General features: G+C 40.7%; 1 protein-coding gene across 3 annotated transcripts in view; it reads right to left on the reverse strand.

Moving 5' to 3' along the window:
* Nucleotides 1-7350: 7350 nt before the first annotated feature.
* prrc2b (proline-rich coiled-coil 2B) overlaps nt 7351-23701 on the reverse strand; it is a 40241-nt gene continuing 23890 nt past the window's right edge. For 2 of the 3 annotated variants that reach the window (XM_030066089.1, XM_030066088.1), the window contains exons 17-31: nt 22469-22632; nt 19954-20069; nt 19692-19833; nt 17188-17264; nt 16718-17005; nt 15247-15348; nt 14923-15115; nt 14714-14811; nt 14489-14616; nt 13923-14163; nt 13270-13437; nt 11465-11544; nt 11203-11284; nt 10237-10446; nt 7351-9792 (exon numbers count right to left, since the gene is read on the reverse strand). In XM_030066089.1, the coding sequence (XP_029921949.1) occupies nt 9625-9792; nt 10237-10446; nt 11203-11284; nt 11465-11544; nt 13270-13437; nt 13923-14163; nt 14489-14616; nt 14714-14811; nt 14923-15115; nt 15247-15348; nt 16718-17005; nt 17188-17264; nt 19692-19833; nt 19954-20069; nt 22469-22632 (2257 nt within the window). In that variant the 3' untranslated portion in view covers nt 7351-9624. The remainder of the gene's footprint in view (nt 9793-10236; nt 10447-11202; nt 11285-11464; nt 11545-13269; nt 13438-13922; nt 14164-14488; nt 14617-14713; nt 14812-14922; nt 15116-15246; nt 15349-16717; nt 17006-17187; nt 17265-19691; nt 19834-19953; nt 20070-22468; nt 22633-23701) is intronic. The other variant, XM_030066090.1, reaches the window with a different exon arrangement.

Here is a 23701-nt window from a genome sequence, read left to right on the forward strand (position 1 = left end):
ACAGGCTATTGTAATGAATAGCCTTTATACTCTTTGGCATCACAGCGGTAATTGATTTAAAAAGTTGCACGATTTGCTAGTTTTATTCAAAAGATGCATGAACATTAATCTCACAAAAATGGCAGTGCAAGCCATGTGTCTTCAGAACGGCAGCTTTTCAGAAACTGAGAAAAACAGTCCTGTTTTTAGCTTAACAGCTGTGCATTTTTCAGTTTTACTAATTAGTTTTGAAATGCTTCAATGGTTGTAACTTGCACAACTTTCTGAACCCACAGTGGAGCAGATAAATCCTAAAACTGGAAAAAAAAAAATCAAATCACCATAACTGGAGAAACATGGCTTTCACTGGACAGCAATGATATACAATATTGATTGAGACATGAACATTTTGACAAACAGGGCGAACAGTAAAACCACCCAGATCAACCAGAATCGAAGTTAGAACCTTATTGACCTTGTAACAGGTTCATTCACCTGCCAAAAAAGTGCAAACTGACTGGTGTTTCCTTTTCAATGATTAATCCGGTTGAGGTGATATGACTGAGAACTATACAAAATGTGGCGTTAATTTAAACTTGAACTGCTATAAGATCACATTTGATCAGGTCACCAGGTACAGGACATCTCAGAGGCGGCATCACTGTCACGTCGTGTGCGGATGGGGGACCAGCCAAACTCGGACTGTGCATCGTCGGCCTGGTGGAAACGGCCCCAGCGGTGACCGTACTTGGAGCCCTGCTTCCCTCCCCACGCACGAGGCTTTGGATTCATCTGGGAAGAAATGGGCAAGACATTAGTGGAGCAAGTCCATGCAGCAGACAGTCCTACACGTGTACCCATATTCAGACTACAGTAATTGAAAAGAAAAGGTGTTGTACTGACTTTGATCGCTGTTACACCACTTTTTTGTTTGTTATATATTATTTTATTATTCATCTCTTCCTCTGGTCACACTATGAGGAGACTAGGAATCAATGAATGTTGGAAATATGATGGCCCAGCATATTTTCAGCATTCAAAAATTATGATGGTCCAGTCAAGGCAGCTAAACCACATGCTACCCCGACTCATTGCAACACGCTGATGGACAAATCCGTTTAATTTCAGACTCTGAAACAACTCCCATACAAAATATCTCAGCATCAAGGTGCACATGGTGCAAATAATTCTGTACTATATCCATACAGTGGCTGCTGCCACAATCTAAGTGGACCCTCCTCTTAGGAATTGAGCAGATTATGTAATTGCTCACAACTCCCACAAAATTGAGTTTGCCCCTTCTTCTCCACAAGCCACAACGGAAACCTGCTAATAAATCCATTAAAGAAAAGTGCCAGTATCAGGAACGATTTTTTCATGTGTGTGACAATGAGGTTGATGACAATAAACAAAATGGAGGATGAGTAGAGGGGTACACACACACACCACTTGATTTGTCTCTTGTGTGGTGCAGGGAATCCAAGTCCACAAAGATCCATTTTCAAAGACAGAAGTCAGTTCCTGCACACACTTTTTCACCTCAGTATTGATTTACTTCAGAGAATTCAGTTGATGTTTCGGTTACAACAACCTTTCTCAAGACTTGTCATTTAAGTCCCTGAAATAAATCAATGCAGAGGTGACAAAGTGTGTGCGGGAACTGACTGCTTTCTTTGGAAATACGCAAAGTGGAGACATGTCTTGTCATAGCAACAAATACTAACAAAATACTGGTAGCGGCACGCATCATTCAAGAGGCCATAACTAACACCCATTCTATAGTATAAGCTCTGCCACTTTGAAACAAGATACATCAGCTCAGCTAAAAAAAAGCCACTGGTTGTCCAGTGGAATGACAAATATTGCACACTATTATTTATCATTCTCTCCATTAATTTTTATTCTCTCTGTGGCAGCACACCTATGTCCTAACAACTTAATTTAAACATGTCCACCTGTGCTGCTAATCCAGGCTGCACTGGTAGGAGGGTGTTAAAAGTGCATCAGTGAACCAAGTGTCAACCTCCTGGCTCCAAAAACCTTGATTCCCAAAGATAATTGCTCCTTTGCAAGGGAGTTTTTTGTCTTCTGCTTTCAAATAACAGACATACGTGAAAAGTATGTGAAATGTGAAGGATATTTTTGTCCCTTTTTAGTCTCCATATCCACACATATCTATGGCAGCTTCCTGTTTGAGATAGCTGGCTGCTATTAGGAGGTAAACTGAAAACCCTTTCTGGGTGACCTGCGATTGCAACCACAAAAGGCCAAAACTGACTCTCACTCTCCACTTGCAATGTTGTTATTGACTGAGGCAGCGTGGTGCTGTGATATTGGCTTTCTAACCTCAGTACAAATTATCAAACTACTGACCTTAATGCACCTGAACATCTTGGATCTCAATTGTTTGATAGATAGGTGCTGCAGAGCGCTCAGGCTCTCCTCTATAAGGCAGTTGTTCTAAAGACTGACCACCCTGGGAAACCCCAATAACATCCAGACTTCTCATTATCAAACAAATTTGTCTGTCAACCTGCACACTCTCACCATTTATTCTGAGACTCTTTACTGTTGTACTCATGTGGTTGGACACAAAATGTCAAAGTGCTAAGAGGCTATGAAAACTAGCAACAATATGTTTAGGGCATCACTGTGCATGCATGTGTCCTACTTCTATACCCTCTGTAGCCCAATCCATCTGTTACCTGAACAAAGACAGTTGTGTTCATCTGCAGAGTCTCCACTCGCTCTGACAAATGACTCAGCCAGTCCACATGGTCAGCAATGGACTGGGTCAGATCACTGTTGCTCTGGAATGATAATGGAAAACAGCATCACAACAAAACAGGGTGGAACTCACTGGACTGCCCTGTGGTTAAACACTTCTCAGTACAGCTGACATGTGATCAGTGCTAACAGTGAAACATCAACACACACCCCGGACAGGTTGTCCTTTAGTTCAATGGCAGCAAGGCGAACATGCTCCAGTTTGTCAATCTGCTCCTTCAGCCGATCATCAAGCTCCTGCATCATCATCAGGCCTTCATCTGGCCTGAGTCCACCCTTAGTAGACATTCTGGGATGAAAAAAAAAACAAACAACAATAACAATTACACACTGTCCCGTCATTTCCACATCCTACAAACAGGGGGCAAATAAGAGGAAAGGCCAACATAATGTCTTGGTAAGGTCAGGAGGCAATCAGCTGCTGTAAATCTGAATGAAAACGCTCCAAATTCAATGATTTTCATTATTCCCTCACAACATCTCTACATTTTGCAATGAAGTGAGCTGTATGATGGTTGTGCATGTGACCAGCAGCAGCCAATCACATTAGAGATTTTCTGAGCTGCTAGGTGGAATCTATTTGGTATTTTTTATATAACCTACAATAGCGTAACTGCCAGTTCTCTACAGAAACAAAACTAAACACAGCACATTTTCATTGAGATATCAGTGGTAATATCTTTTACTTTTTTTATTTATTTTTCTGGGTTGAGCCTATTCCTCTCTGTAGGTACCTGGAACTCAGAAGACAGGCTCTTTCTCTTGGTGGCAAGCATCTTTCTTGGGACAGACAGCTCCTCCATGTTGGAAGAAACTCTCCAAAGTTAGGTGGAAACCCTACTTCTCTTGGAGGAAAGGTTCTCTCTCTTTGAGGAAAGCTTCTGTCTCTCTGAGGAAAGCTTCTGTCTCTCTGAGGAAAGCTTTTCTCTCGGTGGAAAGCTTCTTTCTCTCGGTGGAAAGCTTCTTCCTCTTGGCAGACACTTTTAAAGAGAGCGTCTTGCCTTTGGTCAATGGTCTCTCTCAGATCTCTTTGCTCTTGAGAGAGAGCCTCTGTCTCTTGCCATAAAACCTTGTACCTTTGGCACAGAGCCTCCCTCTCTCATTGGAGGTCAGTCATTTCCTCCTGGCAGTCATGGAGGTATTTTGTTCTGTTCATAGAGGATCACACAACAATCAGCAGGCATTTGGACAAGACTTTTGTTCACCTCCAAGCTGGGCAGCCTGCTCTTGGATGAGGGTTTGCAGCCCCTCAGTGTCTTGATGGAGAGCCTCCTGTTTGCAGGGCGTGTGTTTTGTAGCTGGCTGCTCTCTGGTGGCCAGTGTTTCATTCTGGTCCAACTCCACTTCAGATAAAGGATCCACCTCAGAGGCTTTGCTAGGGTCGCCATCCCTGTTGTTACAATTTTGGCAGTGTGTCACTTTCAACCACAACTTGCAACTGGGATGTGTAGAATTTTAAGAACATGTCACTTCCTATTTGAATTTTGGTTATATCAATTAAAGCAACAGTGTCAAATCATAGGGAAATTCTATGCTTTTGATAGTATTTTGAGAAATGCACCAATGACGGAGGCAGCTATTTGAAATTTAACTGTGGCTCAAACCATAAATAATCTGTATGTTTTCAAGTTTGCTACGTATTAAGATTATTTCCATCTTTCCTCTGGATTCCAGGTGTTTCCTATCCTCATGCTCCTCATGCTGTCACGCATGACAGCGCCTCACACATCCACCAGAGGGAGACACCACTGCTCAGGTTATCTTTGCTTCTACTTGAGTATGAATTTGATGTGACATCGCGATATTTGGGATTCGAGTCCGGATCGGGCCGAACCCGAACCGACCCGAGCCCGAGATGTTGCTTCTCCGCCATCGCGAGGTTACATTTACCGCCTGAAGGAGCCTGCGTGTTGCCTTCAGCGTCGTCACGTAAACTCCAGCACTACACAGAGAGTTGCCCAGAACAGACAGCAGGTCCATCACTTTTGTTTATTTGACAGTAGATTTTCACTAAAATAACACCCACGTGACTGAACCCTGAACATCATATCTAAACTTTTGGAATAAGCCCCTCCTCCGCTCGCACCACGGCCATCCTCGATAATGTATGTCGGCTGACGTTACCCTTGGTGTAAGAAATGAACAAAGACACTCACATCTCCTCACGTTAGTTTTTTTGTTTGTTTGTTTGTTTTTGACTCAAACTTTGTGTTCAAATCTCCATACATCTTTTGGCTGCGAAGGCACACACGTCAAGTCAAGCAGCGGCCTCAGATGTTATTAGCAAGCTAACATGAAAATCCTGTCTGCAGAAAAAAAACAACTTAAATCCCTGCCTAAACCACAAACACAAAACTCCTGCGACTTCATCATTTCAAAGCCCTACGTGTAGCATCTTATTTTTCGGACATGATAAGTGGCAAACTGCAGTTAAAGCAGCCGCCCGAAGCCGCGGCGACGACAAAAACAAACTAAAAGTTAACTTTTACCCACCTGAATAAGTGCTCCGAGACTTTAAACCGTGTTTCTGGGATGAGGCTGGCTTCCTGGAGCTCTGTAGTCCCACTTTCAAGAGGGAGGGAAGCTTCTCCGTCCAGACAAGCCCCTTTGTCCTGAAGAAATGTCCGGAATGTGACACGTCTGACGTCACTCTGATACCTACACGTTCAACAGGTATTATCAAGATTATTGGGATTAATAGCAGCAGCAGGGCTTATTTAAGACGTTGTAAAGTAACACTAATGAGGCTTTCAGGACCAGCACATGGAGCATTTCTATCCATAGTAGACTGTGCAGATGGAATTGAATTTTCTTCCACTCCACCCCTATTTTTTAGACCCATTTCACTGGGGGTCAACAGGTCAACAGTAGGTGCCACATAGGAGTGGTGAACATCATCTGAAAGCAGGGAACCTCAAGATTGATTTGACAGTGTGTCAACTTATTCTAGTCATTAATTTGTTAAAAAAAAAAAAAAAAAAAAAAAACACTGTATCATGGTTTGGTGCCTTTTTATAAGGGGTATAATAGTATGATAAGAGCATATGGAAGCTATTCCCATGTTCAGTTTATGTGTCATAAATTGTTGCAGCATTTTTTTTTTTTTTTTATGTTTACACCATTTGTTACACAGATGTGGTGCAAAAGTCAACCATTTTTGACCACTCGAAAATCAATAAAAATGGTCAAAAATCCCTTCAAAATACTACATCAGAACAAGACCTTGAGGAATACCACAGGAAAAAAAAAATCATGCTTTGATTTGGTAGTAATTTTTTTTTTTTTTTTTGACATTTGGAGATTTCTGTAAGAATTGCATTTTTTTTTTTTTTTTCAATTCCATGTGCGAGCATTCTGTTCTGGAAATTGCCCAGAAATGCCTCTTTATTGCAAATATACCTGGGAAAACCAGATATCCTCTGACTGCCCTCGCTCTCTAGTTTCTGGCTATAAAGTTTCATGAAGCTGTGATTATCCTAGAGGTCACTGTAGGTTATTTTATACAGTGATCTCAGGTTTCAAAAAATGGTCTCATCACAATGACATGGCTAACATCATCACACATGAATCAAATGTGGCTCACTGAATCCACAAGAGTCTCAGCTTTCCAGTCAAAGCCAATTGATGCAACTCCAAGACTGTTCAGGCGCCAGTCTGCACAAATACACCATTTTACAACAGGCCACAAGAACACATTTGGCATAAGGTGGGCATGTCTGCAAAGGGGAGAGCCGTGGCTGCCCAGAGAACCCATTTTCATTCAGAGATCTGGAGGTCAGAGGTCAAGGGACCCTGCTGAAAATGACAGTGCTAGTTTTTCCTGAGTCATAATTCAGCCTGACTTTGGATATTTAACCACCTTGCCAACAACCTCATGTAAGACGCTCTATAACAATGGATTCCACAGGTTGTTTAGTTTCAGTGTGTTCACTTTAGCTTTAAAACCTGCTGCGTTTAAGAGGTTAAGCCACTTGATCACTCAAATTTATTACTGCAGACACCATCAGAATTCATGCCTGCATAATGAATAAGAGAGTTGGCTTGACCACACATAGAGCACAGAGGGAACAACACTCTCATGCTGTGCACCATTCACTCAAACTGGACACACACACAAAGATTCAAGAGTTTATGCTTCTTTAATTGTTCTGCAGAGACATTGTGGTTGTTTTCATAATTATTTTTATACCTGTTTTTTGTCTTTATCTTGTGATATAAACTTTATTGCATTTTTCACCAAGTCTCTGGCCAACTCAGGGACCTTATTTGAGATGGCCGTGTTTAACATTTTGAAGTGCTGGTCTTTTAAGTTGAATTTTTTTCTTAAAATCACACAAACAACAGAAAACTCATCACTGTTGTAAAGTTCCTGGTGGAGAAACACACTAAAACCTCTCAGCTGAACAGCATGGGATGGAATTTAAAGTATTTGTCATCCTGTTAAGACATTATTATAACACACCCTATTCAAGTGGTTTTGTATCTAATACACTGTATACATCCCAAAATAATTTCCCACTTATTTCTGCTTTTCAAAGCACTTGTATGCTTTCAGTATGACAAAGTGAGAATTCAGAATCAACAGTAGATTTAGGAAATCACAACTTCTTTATTTATTTTTCTTTCAATAAGCTCTTTTTTTTTTTTTTTTTAACAAGGAAAGGGAGAGTAATGACCAAATATCTGAAAGGATAAAGATCAGGTAGGATAAATAGAGACTGTTGGATCAGTTCTAGAAAGCACTGGTCCTTTGACAAAATGAAATATGCATCTTAAAAGTACAAAAAAGTCAGGGCAACATTTTGGTGCAGGTATACAATGATGATAGCTTTCGGATCCTCCGCAGTAAAAGGATAAGGGGCAAAAAACACTCCAAGCCCAGATAAACCTATCATCACGTAAAAGCAGTCCACTCTGAGAACATCATAGTGACCTTTTTAAACATTAAATCCTTTTAAGTGACACAATATCTAAAATGTAGCATGGTTTCAAGCCTCCCCCTCACTGACAAAGTTTGACTGTACAATTAAGTATGCATATACACCAGTGAAACACTGTCATAAAGATAAATCGGAACATTTTGTAGTGTCATGGAGCGTTATAGTAAGCAGTAACATTTAACCAGTTATGACATTGGCATAGTGAGTTTCAAAATGTGTCCATTAACAAAAAGAAAACAACAGATGATTCCAACAGCTTCACATTTTCAAATAGAACGAACATTTTTTTAAAAAGTCCTTCGTAGTCCACTGGAACTGCAGTGCTCACAAAAAGCTTAAGCAAAGATCATATTTTTAAATTCAACAACCAATGCTCAACATCCTCTGCTGTGATCATCACCTTTTAACAGAAAAATAGTTATTTGGACCCTGATTGTGATTATAGTTAGGCTGCATTTTATTGCTAGTGCCACCTCACAGACCAGAAGCTGAATAATCAAATGGTGGTGGGTTGGTTTCTTCATAGTTCCTCACCTTTCCATTAAGCTGGATTCAAACGGAATTAGAGAAAAAAGGCCTTTCGGGGGCCCAGAAAGAAATCGCAAAGCACACTCTAGGTTGAGGGAAGTAAAATCATCACTTATATCACATGTTCATCTAACAGACATTTTAATTCATTACAACCCAAACAAAGCAGTAAGAAAGCAAACATTTCAATCAGCTATTTTTTTTAGGGGGAGTCCTTTACAGTAATCATGAATGCAGCCCCTCCCCCCCCACAACTATGGAGTTAAGCCAAAACTGTTTCCAGCTTGGTTGATCAAAATCCAAACACTCTGTGGCAGCATATGTACACTGACTTCAGGTACAGTCTCTCTGAAATGTCGCTAGGTTCCGGGTAGGAGTCCTTCAAAGTTTACAATGTTCAGCACGTCACATGCACACGCTTTATCAATGCCGGTGAAGTTCCCATGGAAGCAATATGATTTTGATAAAATGTCCATCTTTTTGCTTCAGCTTACATACAGAAGAAAGCAAGCAACAGAACAGAAAAGCAAATAACATATTTTTAGGAAAAAATAAAATAAAAGACAAATATTTTCTACCTATCTAAGCAGTTTTGTCTCAGTTCATGAGCTGTGTGAAGTACCCCAGAGGATACATGGTTTAAGGTGATGCACTTCACTCTTGCCATGTTTACAAGCAATGATGTCCTCAAATTTGAGTTAATTTCTCGCTGACTGAATAAAAGGAGTCCTCTACAACTGGGTGAGTACATGATAGCTTGAAAAAGGTTCAACTCCAGAACAACCAGCAAAAATGCCAATGGAAAAAAAATGACAAAGTGCCCCTCTGCATTTCAAATTTTTTTTTAAAAAGAGTTAACGGACTTAGCTTCTCATGATGACCTGTATCAAGTGTCTGCCTGGTTTTAAAGGCTACAGTCCATCAAGAGGGAGTACATAGTTTGGCAAGATGGTGTGGAGAATGAACCATCTGTCTTTGTTGGCCATTTGCCTTTTCCCCACTTTGAAGAGTCTAAGACAAAAACAGAAATCTTTTCTCTTTACCATTATTCTCCTCTTAAAAAAGGACTAACATTAATAAATTAAAGAGGACCTTGCAGAGATCTGCTTAGAAGAGTGTTTATGTCTATGTATATATTTTTATATATATCTACATATATATAGATATATATAGATATATATATGTAGATATATAGAGATATATCTATATGTGGTGTGAAATAATAGTGTCCACTTCTGACAGTTCCAAGGATAGTTCAGTACGCCTGTCTGCACGGACGCCCCTTGTCTTGGCGCCTTGGGATGAAGTGGGTCGTAGAAGGCTCAGACATTGGCCAAGGGGTGCTCTATTGACAGGCTGGGTGGTGGTGAGAAGAGTTTAAGGTCCATTGCTATGCCTTGCCCTCCTCCACTTTGACAGCCTGGGGTTTAATGGCTCCAGTGCGTGCTGGTTTGGCTTGCCCCGTGGAGGGGAGAGGCTCCTGGAGTTTGCTGGTCATGCCCCCTGATGGTGCCTTACCCTCGCCAACTGCCTTGCGCACTTCGCGTATGGTTTTATTCTGCAGCATGAAAAGACAAGAGTTACTAAGACCTAGAGTGCTGCTGCACCAAACTGTCATTTATTCACATTAGACCATCATTCAGAAAAGAAGCAAAACTGTTAAATATTTGGAGAGAACCATTAGACACCAAGCAAACAGTTATTTTCTACATGTAAAACAAATATCCTCTCTGTCTTTAGGTCAGTAACTAGGTATGCACACATATATACAGATACATATATGTACACATATTTATGTACTGATATATAAATTTATATGTACACAAACACATAATCATCAATAGTAAGGGATTTATGCCATCATTAGTATGAAGCTACGCAAAGCATATAAAGTATGTCTAGAGTAAACAGTTCATTGAAAACATGTATATTTTAGTTTGGTCAGTTGAGAAAAAGGAAATGGATTAAATTAAATTACCTATATTTACAGTGGGTGGCTCACCTTCATGCCATCCTCTGGCCCTTTAACTGGGGGCTCGGGGGCCGAGGGGGGGGTGGAGTGGGGATGTTCACGCCCGGGATTGGGGTAAGGGGGGGAGCGAATGATGACGGTCTTGTTGACCTGCATGACTGGTCTCTGGATAGGGGTAGGGAAAGGACCTGTGGTGGGAGGCCGCATGTGCATCACCATGCTGCCCTGCGGAGGTGGGACCTATTGGGTCGAGGGTGAGGGTGTGAGGGTGAGGGTGTGGGGGTGGGAGGGTGGGTAGAATGTGGGAGGCAAATGACAATACAGCAAATTAGCATGTGAGCATTCAATGTCTGAATAACCTTTTTATGCTGCATTAATTTCTAGGACATAGATAAAAGGGATTTATTAGCAAAAACATCAACATTGCTGCTGAAGCAGAGAGAGTTGTGGGGCTTTTAAACCATTTTTTAAAATTTAAAAAAAAAAAAAAACTGGAACGCTATATATTTGGAAAATTATGGTACAAACCATCACAAATCATAGGGCTCAGTAGAAGATTAAGACTGTTTAACCACTGCCAACTGTAATGGCATTTTAAATGTAATAGCGATGTGATGTATGGAAATACCCAGACTACTGCAGTGAGTACACAATGCTTTAACGTTATGTGTTTATCGTTGCAGCAATCATGTCCTGGAAAATTCTCTAAGAAATGGGAGAGCAAAAATAAACGGTGTGTTTGTTGTGTTGACTCAGCTATGAGGTTTCTATGGCTGCGTCACAAGGGGGCACAGCACAGTTTCAAGCCACCCAGTGCCATTATGTGAGACAATATCAGAGTGAAACACTCCGGGCTCCAACTTTCTGGTAACCTGCAGCCTGTGCACATTCTTACTCATGTAAGGGAAAACAATAACATGCCAGGGGCTAGTATTATCTTCCAGGGTTGTGTTTGGTTTCTGTAAAAGAGTTAATATAAGTGTGAGCAATAACTACCTGTTGAGTGTAATGTGTAGGTAGGGGACCAACAGGGCCCCCCGGACCAGATGGCTTCCCACTGGGGCTGGCAGATCCAGGCCTGGGGAGGACAGAGGAGAATAGAAATCACTTGAGTTGTACAACATGCATTACTGTTCCATGTATATTCCATGTTCCATTCTCATTTGATTTTAGGGAACAAAAATGTGATTATAATGGTGTGTTGGCAGTTTTAATATATGGTGAAGTTCTATCATTTGTATTTGTCATTTCACCTCACCTGTAAGATCCTCCAGATATGCCTGGAGAATGATTGGGCTTGTCAGAGAACTGGAAGCCTTTCATTTCCATCTGTGAGCCCTGAGAAAGAGAGGGGAATGTCAATATTGTCAGTGCATAACCACCAAAGTATGCAATACCTTTACACATTAGCAAGATAGAGATGTGCCATTCAGAGAAAATGCTAGAGTAGAACTTGCAGCCATCTTTGAAGGAAAATAATTGTCAGACACCAATCTTTATTCACACAGTAACAGCATGCAATAGCAGCAGAAGGTTTTCAAGGAACACATCATTTGTATATGAGGCTGGCACATCTTGCCCCCAGGCAACTTTAAGCCTCAATATTTACAACCACAAAAGGCCTATTGATAGTTTTCATGTGACGTCACGGTCCATATGGAACGCCCCCTTGGAGGGCAAAACGGTACACCTGCCCGCCACTGGCAGGCTTACAACAAGGCAGAAAACACACACTCCTTGAAAATGCCGGACAGTTGTTGTGCAGTCGGGTGCACAAACCACCGCGGAGAAAAGCCGGTGTTTTTACCGTATTCCGTCCTTTAAAGACTACCCTGAGAGGAGAAATCTGTGGATCAGCGCTATCAAAGGCAAGTCGGCCCCCGGGGAGAGCAAACCATGGCAGCCCTCCAAATACACACGTTATGCTACACACTGACGACAACGTCCCTGAAACTGACTCATGAATTAACGTAAATTAAAATTAATTTGATAGATAGTGTTAGCTAAATTAGTACTCACCTTTGCTTTCAGAATGAAGAATGCCTTGTACTTTACTTCCCAAACTAGTGAGGGGCGATATGGACTAAAACATTTATCACGATAATTTCTGGCATTTATTGCGATAACGATAAAAGTGACGATAAAAAATATAAAACAATTCAACTCCATCTTTTTGACTACAAATCTATCACCGCATTCAGTCTTGAGAACCCCACAAATACTGCTCAAAAATAATACTTACTGTAGTCAAATACGCTACTAAACTATACCAATTAAGTTTAAGTAGTACACCTGTACTGCATCCTTTGTAATCACCGCTTTTTTGCAAACTTTGCATATGACAGATGTTTGCTCCACGTCAGACTTACTGTAGCCAAACCAGTTCCAGATAATCAAGCTGGAGCCTAACCCTAACCCTTGTTTAGCAACGAGCTCTTCGCTATCAGCCCCGCCTTCCGCCATGCTTGTTATTGTGCTACACATGTGAGCTGCCGGCTGCCAGCGGCGAGTGCGTTGCGCACGTAATTACGTCATCAACAGGAGTTTATCGTTATTATCGCGAGATGACATATTCTTACCGTGGGGAATTTTTTTGACGATATATCGCAAACGATAACATATCGCCCATCCCTATCCCAAACAGCAGCATTCTTTACCCATCCTGATCGGAAATACCGATAACTATCAGTGCTCTTATATGCCTTCATTCTGGCAGCGGTGTAGGGTGACGGGTTCTCAATCAGGTAAATGTAAGCATTGCCAAAGTCAAGTTTCGGCAAGGACATAGCGGTGTTTAACGGCTCGTATACAGCAGCCGGTGCTGTATACGGGTCACAAGTGCCCAACACTTCCAACTTATTTTGGTATCTTTGTTTCTCGGCTGTTGACAGGTGATTTAAATGACTATCGTCTTGTTTGTCAGTTGAGAGTCTGTTGCTCGCCAGCATCTTGGAACGTTGTTTTGCCCTCCAGGGCTATCGGCAAGTCACGTGACTGAAAACTATCAATGTGCCATGTGAGCACAGCTGAGTAATATTAAAAGGGTAACTGAATGGGTCTCACCTCTCGGTTGCCAGTCATGACAGGGGGCTGGGAACCAGGGGGCAGCATTCGACGTGGGGCGCCCACAGACAAGTTTTGTCCCTGCTGTAGCTGGATGGACTGTGGCAGGATGAGATGCTGCTGGGCTGAACCATAACGCAGCTGAGAGCCAGGTAAGGGCATTGTCACCTGGGTGAAGAGAGGGAGGGAGTTACAGGGATGGCATGAAGGTATTTAGATGGCATTATCCCTCTAAGTTGTATATGCATTGTCTCATAATATTCAAAGGTACTGTCAACTAAAATATGTAATTTTTCAATAAAATGTTTTTAGCATAATAATCACAATACTGTGACACTGAAGTCTTTTCTATGCATATCAGCTGATTTATTCTCAACTGGTTTTGCTGGGGATCAATTAAGTTACTTCACATGTAAGAGTGGGGTTAATCCAATCTGATTACATCCTAATTTTTACCCTCCCACACCCCACCCCGACTCTTCTACTGCATCCACTATCCTGTGCTAGCTTCAACAATCACAGTAACAGCCACCCCATGAACATGGTACGCTGAGGATTATATCTCTTACTCTTATCAACTTAACAGTACCGTAAAAATAATTAAAATAAAAAATAACAGCTACCTTGAACCTGAGCCTTCGCTGTTTACTAACCTGGATGAGCTGTGAGTCCATGAGCTGGGAGGAACCCATGCCCGGCCCCTGGTTCATCTGGCTGTCATAGACCAGCGGCTGGCTGCCATTCATCGGCTGGTAGTGGGAACCTGACTGGGGCTTGACCATATCTGAAGGCTGCATGCCTGGGAAAGCAGAGTAGGGCCCCTTGAGAGGGGCTCCACCTGACAGCACCATGGGGCTAGGCTGGGACAGGTTCGGGTGCATGTAAACCTGGGACCTGGGAGTAAAGGTGGGGATTATTAGATGTTAGGAGACAATCTGTAGGACTGGGAGGCAGCATCATGCCAATCTCACACCTACATTAAACCATTCTATTATTTGCAGGTAATCTCCCTTAGTACAGGTCATTCTGCTAGCCACTTTAACAAACTTAACTTTCAGAGATTAGTCATAAGTCAGTGATTATGCAGAAGCCATTGTTCATCATCAACTACAGTGTGGATCTAAGGAATGTCATCAAATGCTGCATATTGAAATAGATGTGGTGGCTCAAGCTCAGGAAAGCAATGGGAACAGTGGTAATTTAATGGAAACTGTAGTACCTAAATGGAGGGATGGAGTTAAACATCTCCTGTGACTGGGACACAGGCAGGCCTCCCCGGAGACCCAGCTGAGCCTGGGCTTGAAGGGACGTGTGCAAAGAGATGGGAATCTGCTGGGCTGCGGCTGCCTGGATGGACAGACAAAGCATTACAACAGGTCTGTTTACAGGAACACAAGTGTGTTAGTGTGTATGTGCGCGCACGCGTGTGTGTGTGTGTGTGTACCTGCTGGTAGGTCTGCTGCTGAGTCATGGTGGGCGGTACTAGGCGTGGTTGGCTAGGGAAGACATGGCCATCCAGATACAAAGGAGGAATATGGTTGCCTACAGATGGGAAAACCAACAACAGAAGTTAGTTCAGTCCTGTCACTGACCTACACAATAGTCCAAATCAACGCGGTATTTATTACAAAAAAGTCAAACAAAAGCGTTTACCTTGCATGGACATTGAAGGTGCTACTGAGGCCACAGGCATGGGGGGCATGGAAACCCCTCCAAACGAACTATAACTGACACCACTGGAGGAGCCGGCACTGCATGGAGGCTGGGCACCTGAAGCGCCTCCCCCAGGAGACACCTGCTCAGGGAGGGACTGGGAGTTCTCCCATGCCTTGCGCGCAGACTCCATCTAGAGAGAGAAACAACAACATTCAAAGCTGAGTTACACACTTAATTAGTCAAAAGGCTGGCCAATTTGGACTTTAGCTTAATGGTCATTCTATGGTATAGCTTGGAATGTGTGGATTACAATCCCAGTACCTTGAGGGTGAGGTCAGCGCTGGGAAAGGAGATGGGGTTGAGGTTAATGCCAGGCTGGAGGTGGTTGGAGCGAAGCATGGGGATGCTCTGATTGAGCGCCGGCTGTTAAAGGAAAATAAACACAGTATAAGTATTGATCAGTATCTTTTTACACATGTTGAAGGACAGAATCTTTAGGTGACACTGATTAGGTTTCTACTGACCCAAATCTGAGACAAAAAGATTAATTAATTAATTAATTATTAAAATTCAAAGTATACATAGCTACCTCCCTCTGTCCCTCTCCCTGTCCACCCTTTTCTCCAACTGTACATCATAAAAACTAGTCTAGTGAACCTCTCCTACTGCACATTTTACCCTTGGCACATACAGATTAACTATAACAACCTAGTTCTTATTAATCCAACTCTTTGCACAGAGACTACTGATAGGCTTCCCTGTCTGAATACAGGAATTATTGACATCAGATCACTTTCTCCTAAAGCACTACTGGTTAACGATGTGATTATAGAACACAGACTAGATATGATCATGGGTCTGTGTGAACCCTGGTTATAACCAGATATTTTCTTCCCTTAAATGAACTTTTTACCCTAGGTATGATCATTCTCAACGTCCCAGGACCACAAAGAAAGGTGGGGGAGTAGTGCTAGATCTTTCCATTAATTCCAGCTCTTTACTAAACTTCAACACCATTTGAGGTTCATGCTCCAAGGCAATCCACTACTACTCCCTCACCATAATTCTACACAGTCAATTTTTAGATTTAGTGTCAGTTTTTAGATGGATTCTCCAAATCCATTTCAGGCACACTGACTTGTGTTGATAAAATTTGACATCCACACTAATAACATCTCAGACCCTTCATCAATTAATTTTATTGTCCCTTAAAGGGAAACTTATTTGTTTTTGCTTCAAATTAGAGCCTGGAATGTGCTAGTAAAATTATGACTGGCATATTCCAGGGTGGCTAAAGCGTTTTTGTGGTGTGTTGTTTACAACCAGACATTTTACTGAATTAAGAAATTTCAAGCAAATCATTTCGCAAGGATAAATCAAACCTAAATGCTGAAAATGCTGAACCTAAATGCTGAATTGTTCAGCACTGTATTAAGATTTGTCACACCTCTAACAGTTCGTTTCAGGTTACAATGCTCAAGTTATCTTCGTGACAGGAAATTAATGCTAACTAAAAGCTAACTCCAATAATCTTTTGACTTGATATGTCAACATGTATACTACTGATGTCTGTATATAAAAAAAAAAGGTGCGTCGTCATTTCTTACTACTGACATTTTCTGTCACTGAGACTTCACAAATTTGCACCCACATCATTTCCTTAACAATTTCCCTTTCTCAAGAAGTCAATAAGATAAGATACTTTAAAGCATTAATAATCCCCATGAGGACTGACGTCATAGTCTTGTTTTTCCATTGCTAAGACAAGACAATTGGTGGTCTAATCACTCACATTGGTGGCAAGTGCGTCCTGAAGCTTGTTGACGGGGTTGGACACAGGCACTGGGGTTGAACCCGGTGGCAGGCTAAAATCAGAGTCCTTGGCACTGACACCAAACTCGATTGGAGGCACAGGCAACACAGTATCGACGTGGAGATCCACACCATTTACCGGTGTGATGGGACCACCCTCCAGCCGGTCAACACCTTCTGAGCCTTTGCGGTGCTTTAGAGAGCGTTCATTGCCGATGGGCCCCGGCTTGTGCTGTTCTTTGCTCTGCTCTGGGCCAGCATCAGAGTCCTGGTTAAGATGAGGATAGGGTAATAATTTATTTTTCACAAAGTTATTGAACAATCACACAGGCAACAGGTAAAATTTTTTTTTTGCAAATTTCAGGTACGACAATCTCTGCCTATGTAGACAAGCAGACAAATTACGCAGACTTTGCAAAGATGAACTTAAAGCTGACTGAATCATAGTACCTCAGAGTTGGGCTCGCTCCCAGTGTATGACACCTGTTTGGTCCATGAGTCCCCGCCTGTAGACTGAACTGACAGAGCTGAGGAAGAAGGTAATGAATAATGCAATTAATGAATAATATGTGTGGTATATACAGACAATATTTATCCTTCTCTCAAAAAACTTACCCTTACAAACCCTTACAACTTTACTGCAAAAATGGGCATCCTAATAAAAATCTAAATATGTATAACACCAATGTAATTCAAGTATCTGAAAATTAAAGATGAAGGATCACATTAAGATTCTAGTACACCATGCCAACTCAAGCAAGAACTTCTATCCAAAAAAGAATAATCTTTCATCAAGTTTTACCCACTTTCAAAAGCCATTCTACTATGAATGTGAATGATAACCTTTTTTTTTTTAACCCCTGTTACAATTCTTTCTGCAATCTTTTTGTGTCTGTACCAGTTTCACATCTGCTTTTAATCAATACAGCTGCTGAGGCCCATGTCAAGCAAAAGAGATCCACCAAGAGTTTGTTTTTATTATTACTGGAAAGGTTTTTTCAGGTTTCATGATTTTCTTCATCACTGTTGAGACTAACAGATCGGTCCAATTTTTATCTTACAAAAAAAAAAATACAATCATATTCGGAGGAATTCACTAGGCACTAGTGTTACTGTAACATCAACAGGCCATCTGAATGTGTGCATTTTTCAATCTGTTTGTACTTAATATAAAATTCTTATATACTGTAAACTGAAAATGAAATCCAAACAGTGTATAAAAATGAAACACTATGTAGCAGTGCACAGTGCAAAAAAAAAAAAAAATTCTAGTAACACATTAAACACTTCTGATGGAGAATACTGTGACAGACCAATCTCTGGCTCTATAGTGGAATGTCGAAACACTGTAAAACATTGACTGCTACAACAGAATGTATTTTCTCCTCTGGATGGAAACAAATAATGTGATCTCTGAGGGTGTCAAGGCATTTCATTTTCACGTAGCACTCCTGACAAACTGCAAGAGTCCTGTCAAGCTCCAAAGCCTGAATTTTAGTGTGGTTTTGTTGGTATTGCGTATAATTAAAAGAAAAAAGAAAAAAAATTATCTGCAAATCTAGTCCTTTTAATGCAGACACGCATTTACTGAGGTGTTTAATAATGCTGCCTTATGTCACACAGCCAACATTTGCACTGGTGTGGTATGCAGGACAGAGCAGCCAGAGGTTAAAAAATTAATTTCAGGGCCTGTGCTCCATATTGCCTTCAGCTTCAGAAAACCCAAAATGTACCCACACTGCTATTAGCACATAGGGTTCTAGGAGAATTGTTCTTTTGTGTTCCACCATAATTCAAAAGCTTCTAAAATGTTAAAACGTCACTGGTCATGGGGCCTGCTTTTGACTGGCAACACAGGGGTGCCAACACTATGCCTCACAGGGAATTGATGCATAGTTCCCCTTTACAGCCAATGGAAATAAATGAGAGGACCACTGTGACAATGTTCAAATAAAATTTGGGTTTTAAGCACAACAACAGGCAGATTACCTGTCTTGTGTCAATGGAGACTTTTCCAGGAAAGCTTCATAACGCATCAATGATATAATTATTTTTCACACACCTAGTCAACAGGTGAGTGCTGTGGTAATTCTCTGAACAAAACCAAATACCAAAACTTCCAGTGAATGTTATAATGCTTCTGAGAAAAAGTGTTAATCCAAAAATACTAAATTCACCAAAAGCAGGCTTTTTCAAACTTTTTCATGTTCTGGACCCCCAAGCTGACATTCATCGAACTATGAACCCTAATTTGAAGTAACTCTGTCCTAGGGATTCTGTACGATATAAAAAAGATATTTTGGTTTGTGGCATATTGTTTAGACCTTGGGAACTTGAGGAAAACCCACTTGATTTATTCCAAAAACATGGGAAAAAGGTGATTAGAAAATACAACGAATAATTACTGGCACATTATTTTAGAAAAAAAAAAAATCAGCAAAGAAATCACCAGAAAATTAGGAAAAACATATTTTAAGAAACTTACAGGGAAATTTTGTTTACAATATGACAATTTAATTGTTGTCTAGTTTGTGTAGTTAAATGTTTGTGAACTTATACACAAACAGATTGAAAATGGTTTGATCAAATCATGTTAAAATAATTGCTCATACATTTTTTGTGTTGGAATAATTTCTAGAAGATTGACTTACAGTGAAACTGAACTTTAACTCATTTTATTGAGGACAACCCTGGAAGCCCATCAAAGACCCCAGGGGATCCTCAGACCCCTCTTTGGAAACCACTGACCTAAATTACACCTGTAGTTTCTCAAATGACCCTGACTGGCTCAGCGTGAGGCTTAACAACACTTAGTTGAAGCATGGCCTGATGGTTTCACCAGTCCAAAGAAAACAACCTTATGAGATCAACTGACTGCGGTTAACAGTTCAGTCAACAGCCACAAACACAGAGAGGTGAGCATCAATAAAGTGATGAGTGGAAGTTGGACCCACCTGAGCTATTGGTCTCCCAGATTTCAGTTCCCAGGTTGTTGGAGGAAAGTGCCTCCTCAGGCTGTTCCATGCTCATGTTTCCCTGCTTTTTGGCAAAGCGTGGTGGTATTTTGGAAGTGATTGTCCTGTTCTTCACTGGCACCTAATATGGACAACAACAAGACAACTTATGAGAACATGTAGGCCTTATTCCATAACCAACCATTTTTTCCTTCCTTGGTATGAATACTGAGCAGCTGAATCAAGCTCATGTTTAGCTTACAGTGGCTCCCTGTTCTTTCCTCCTCCTCTCATCTTCCTGAGGGCGTCTCTGCTTTTTGGACAAAGCATCCTGGTACCCATCTGGACTCGAGACTGGACCCCCTGCATCACCCTCAACTACAAAAAGAAAGGCATTTGGTCAAAGCAAAAATATTGGCAGATAATAGAGTGGGTGTTAATTTAACCTTCTGGCTCATCTGTCAACACAACTGATGAATTTCAGGAAGAAATCAAACATATACCATGCAGGATTTTACTGTTAATGACTTTTGATAGACCACACTTAATTACCATGTCACCAGCCTGGAAACCAATAAAAATACCCAGTGTGTGCTGAGCAACCCCCTGCTTCTACCTATGCTATCTGAGTTTGGGACATTTCTGAACAACCACCTTTTCCCAGTTGTTGCGAGCTGCAGCTCACTTTTAAAGGCATTGGTGGACATAAGAAAAAAGGAAATACAAGTTAAGAAAACAACTGCAAACAGGGGTCATTAAAAACAGTCAACTCAAATACAGCTTTTTCTGGATAACGTCTGCTTTATGAGGACGTGAGACAACCAAATGGATAGATAATCATCACTGCTATTCAAATTACAATTTTGGGTAACATTTTCTGCAAGTCCATATAGCAAGAGTGTGTTGCTTTCTCAGAGGTGGTGGGAGCATGTAGAGAAGCAGTGACAAAATAAATAGGCTAACAACTGTTAGTGAGAGAAATTATTGCATTACATGCCTTTAAAAATGTATTAACAACTCAATATAAGCCTTGCATATCAGAGAAAAGCCGGTACATTAATTAGCTCAATAAATGTACAGGCTCAGTCAGTTCAGCTTAAGAATAGCTAAATTAAACAGCTACAAACATTATATTCCTTTGGTGTGAACAGTATAAGCTTTGTGTTGGGAAAAAAAACTGTGCTAAATACACACTTAAGAAATATAGAACAAGTGTGAAAATAAATATCCCTGCTTGTATACATGCATCAACAGTTACAATTTTTGGTCCTGAAATAGAAATAGAAAATGAATAATCTGCATCCTTATTTCAAAAATATCTCAAAAATATTTTTCATAGCAAGTAAGTTATAGTGAATGTAAACATCACACAATGCAAGCTTATCACCATAAGGCTGATATCAGAGATGCAAGCCATCCAGATCCAGATTAAACTATAACAGAGCAACTGAGCAAATTTACAATTTCAAAATTGTTCCTCAAACTTAACTATTGGTGTTTCACTGTGTTGCACTTTCACCCCTCATGTCACACTGCACTAGGATGAGCCATGTTTCTTTTTGCTAATATGGCTCTAGCTCATTTGCTTAGTTTTTTTCAATGTCTTGATGGTGGAAAGCTACAAACTAAAGTGTATAAAGATTCATTTACAACTGCACGATGCCATGATTTCAGTTTTATGTAGAGTTCTGTTGTTCTTTTGTGATCTTTTTTCACACAATGGTGGTCATTTTGAACACTTAAGATGGGAAACTCTACTCAGAAGAGCAAGAATAGTCCAGCTGATATATAGAAGACTATCATCTGTGAGCTTTGTAGCATGACTGTCGTGGCCACAGATAGACACAACAGCAACCTCTTTTACCACCAGCAGGCAACACATGTCAGCACTGTTAATTTTAGTTCTACTTAGGTAAGTGTTTTCACATGTTTTCAAGTATCAGAATACTTCACCATGATACCTGTCCTTAAATTAACAAAATGTTAGAAGTTGTGCCCTTCTGCAAACCCCAGGTAAAAAGCATTTCCATAGCTTTCTCCTACTTAACTGTTTTGAACGGTGGATATGAACAATACCTGGCTAAGCTAGATAAGTTTATAACACCAGAACGGTGGTTGCCAATCATCCTTGAAGACCCAACAGTATTGCAGGTTTTCCTTGGAAACAGATCACTGCACCAGATGACTTTGCACCCTCTCATAGAGAGAGTGTACAGTCATGAAATTTTCCATCCCTCCCCACATGCCACCATTTCAGTCAGAAGCTCATCCTCTACAGATTCTGTGGCAGCAACTGACTGTTCTCTGATGCATACTGGCAGCTAATGGCTCCTGATTTATTAATATCAACCCCATCGTTCCTGCCACTGAGTGGCAGTAATGGCAAAGTTCAGTGATCTAACCACCATTTAATTTCAGCAAGGAAGAAGCAGTCTTGTGTTCTGTTTTTTTCTGAAACTGCCACTGGATTTGTGCCTCCTATAACTTTTCTGACTCTTTGCTCCCTGCCTAGAAGTGCACAAATCAGTTGCTGTAGTTGCTGGCTGAGAGGAAAACCAAGATCAGCTGTACCATCATGAAAAGACTTCAGAAATGTTTGTTTTAAATACTTGGAGGGTTTTTCTTTTTTTTACCGTAGTATCAAAACGGGTGTTGAGAATCAAATACTGTATCATCTTCTGAATTTCTGGTATCTTGACAACCCTATACCGGACAAAAATGTACGCTTTTATTCATGTGTGGAGCGCATTCATATTAATATAATACAAAACACTTACTTGGGTAGCTGTTAAGCTCATACTGCGACAGAGATTCAGCCATGTCTGACTTGACAGAACCTGGCTTCAGCTCCTTGTCTAGTTTCTTTCCCGAGGGCTCACTGGGTTCCCTCTCCTCAGGCTGTTCTATGCTGTAGACTGGGCCTGACTCATCTGGGCTCCTGCTGAAAAGAGAAGAGGAAAGGATACAGGGTTTTACTTGGGTGCACTAGGCTTCTGCTAAAATGTAACAAAGGTCGTAGGTCAGACTTCTACAGCTTCATGACATGCAGCTCAGGTGAATAAGACAAAATGAAACCCCAAAACAACAGTTTTGGGGTTGCATCTAATGCATCTAAAAAAACTGGAAAGAAAAATGAAGAGGGTTAGTATAATGAAGGCCTGTAAGCTAATAGCTGAACCACATGCTCAGTAATTGGGCTAATATTTTATGCAGGGTCAGCACTGCCTGTCATATATTGATGAAAATAATCCTAAAAAACTGTTTCCTCTGAAAAATATTTTTGCAGATTTCTATTACAATATGAATGCTATAACTACAGTGGTGGAAAAAAGTTTTCGGACACCATCAAAATTTTACACAATCTCACAATCTCAAATATTATCATGAAATATTTGTGGAAAAATCTTTTTTGTGTTTCAAAAGGTGTGGCTGCATCTATACAAACAAATACAAATTATATTTTTTTGTTTATTGTTTACAAGAAAAACTAACAAAACTAAATTCTTGACAGTTTAATCTTTATCTTCAGGCGTGTTTCCTGCATTAGGTTCCTTGTTTTAGCCATTTTTGTGTCTGAAGATCTTTCAAATGTGCTGGCCTTATATAGACACGAAGCTTGGCAACAAAAATTGTGTCTTTTAATAAAAAGAACGACCTTCATCACTGGTACCAAAATGACCCAATACTCAAACTTTCTTATGTATTTTTATGGAACCAATCAATTTTAAGTTTTTAATGGCTTTTTTAGGATTTGTTTAGTATTTTGTCTGTGACTGTACTAAAAGAAATTGCACTTGAAGACCTAAGAGTGATTTGTTAATGCAATATTTCACAAATGCATGGGGTGTCCGAAAACCTTTTTCCACCACTGTACATCTGACAAAAAGCAGTAAGGAAGGTGAGACTGTATAGCTGGTTTCTAGGCAACTATAACAAGCAGCCCTTAAACAAGACACTTGAGTATTATGATTCCCCAGCAGGTGCAATGCATATGGGTGCCAGTTACAATA

This window comes from Myripristis murdjan, chromosome 12, assembly GCF_902150065.1.
Source record: "Myripristis murdjan chromosome 12, fMyrMur1.1, whole genome shotgun sequence".
Lineage (NCBI taxonomy): Eukaryota > Metazoa > Chordata > Actinopteri > Holocentriformes > Holocentridae > Myripristis > Myripristis murdjan.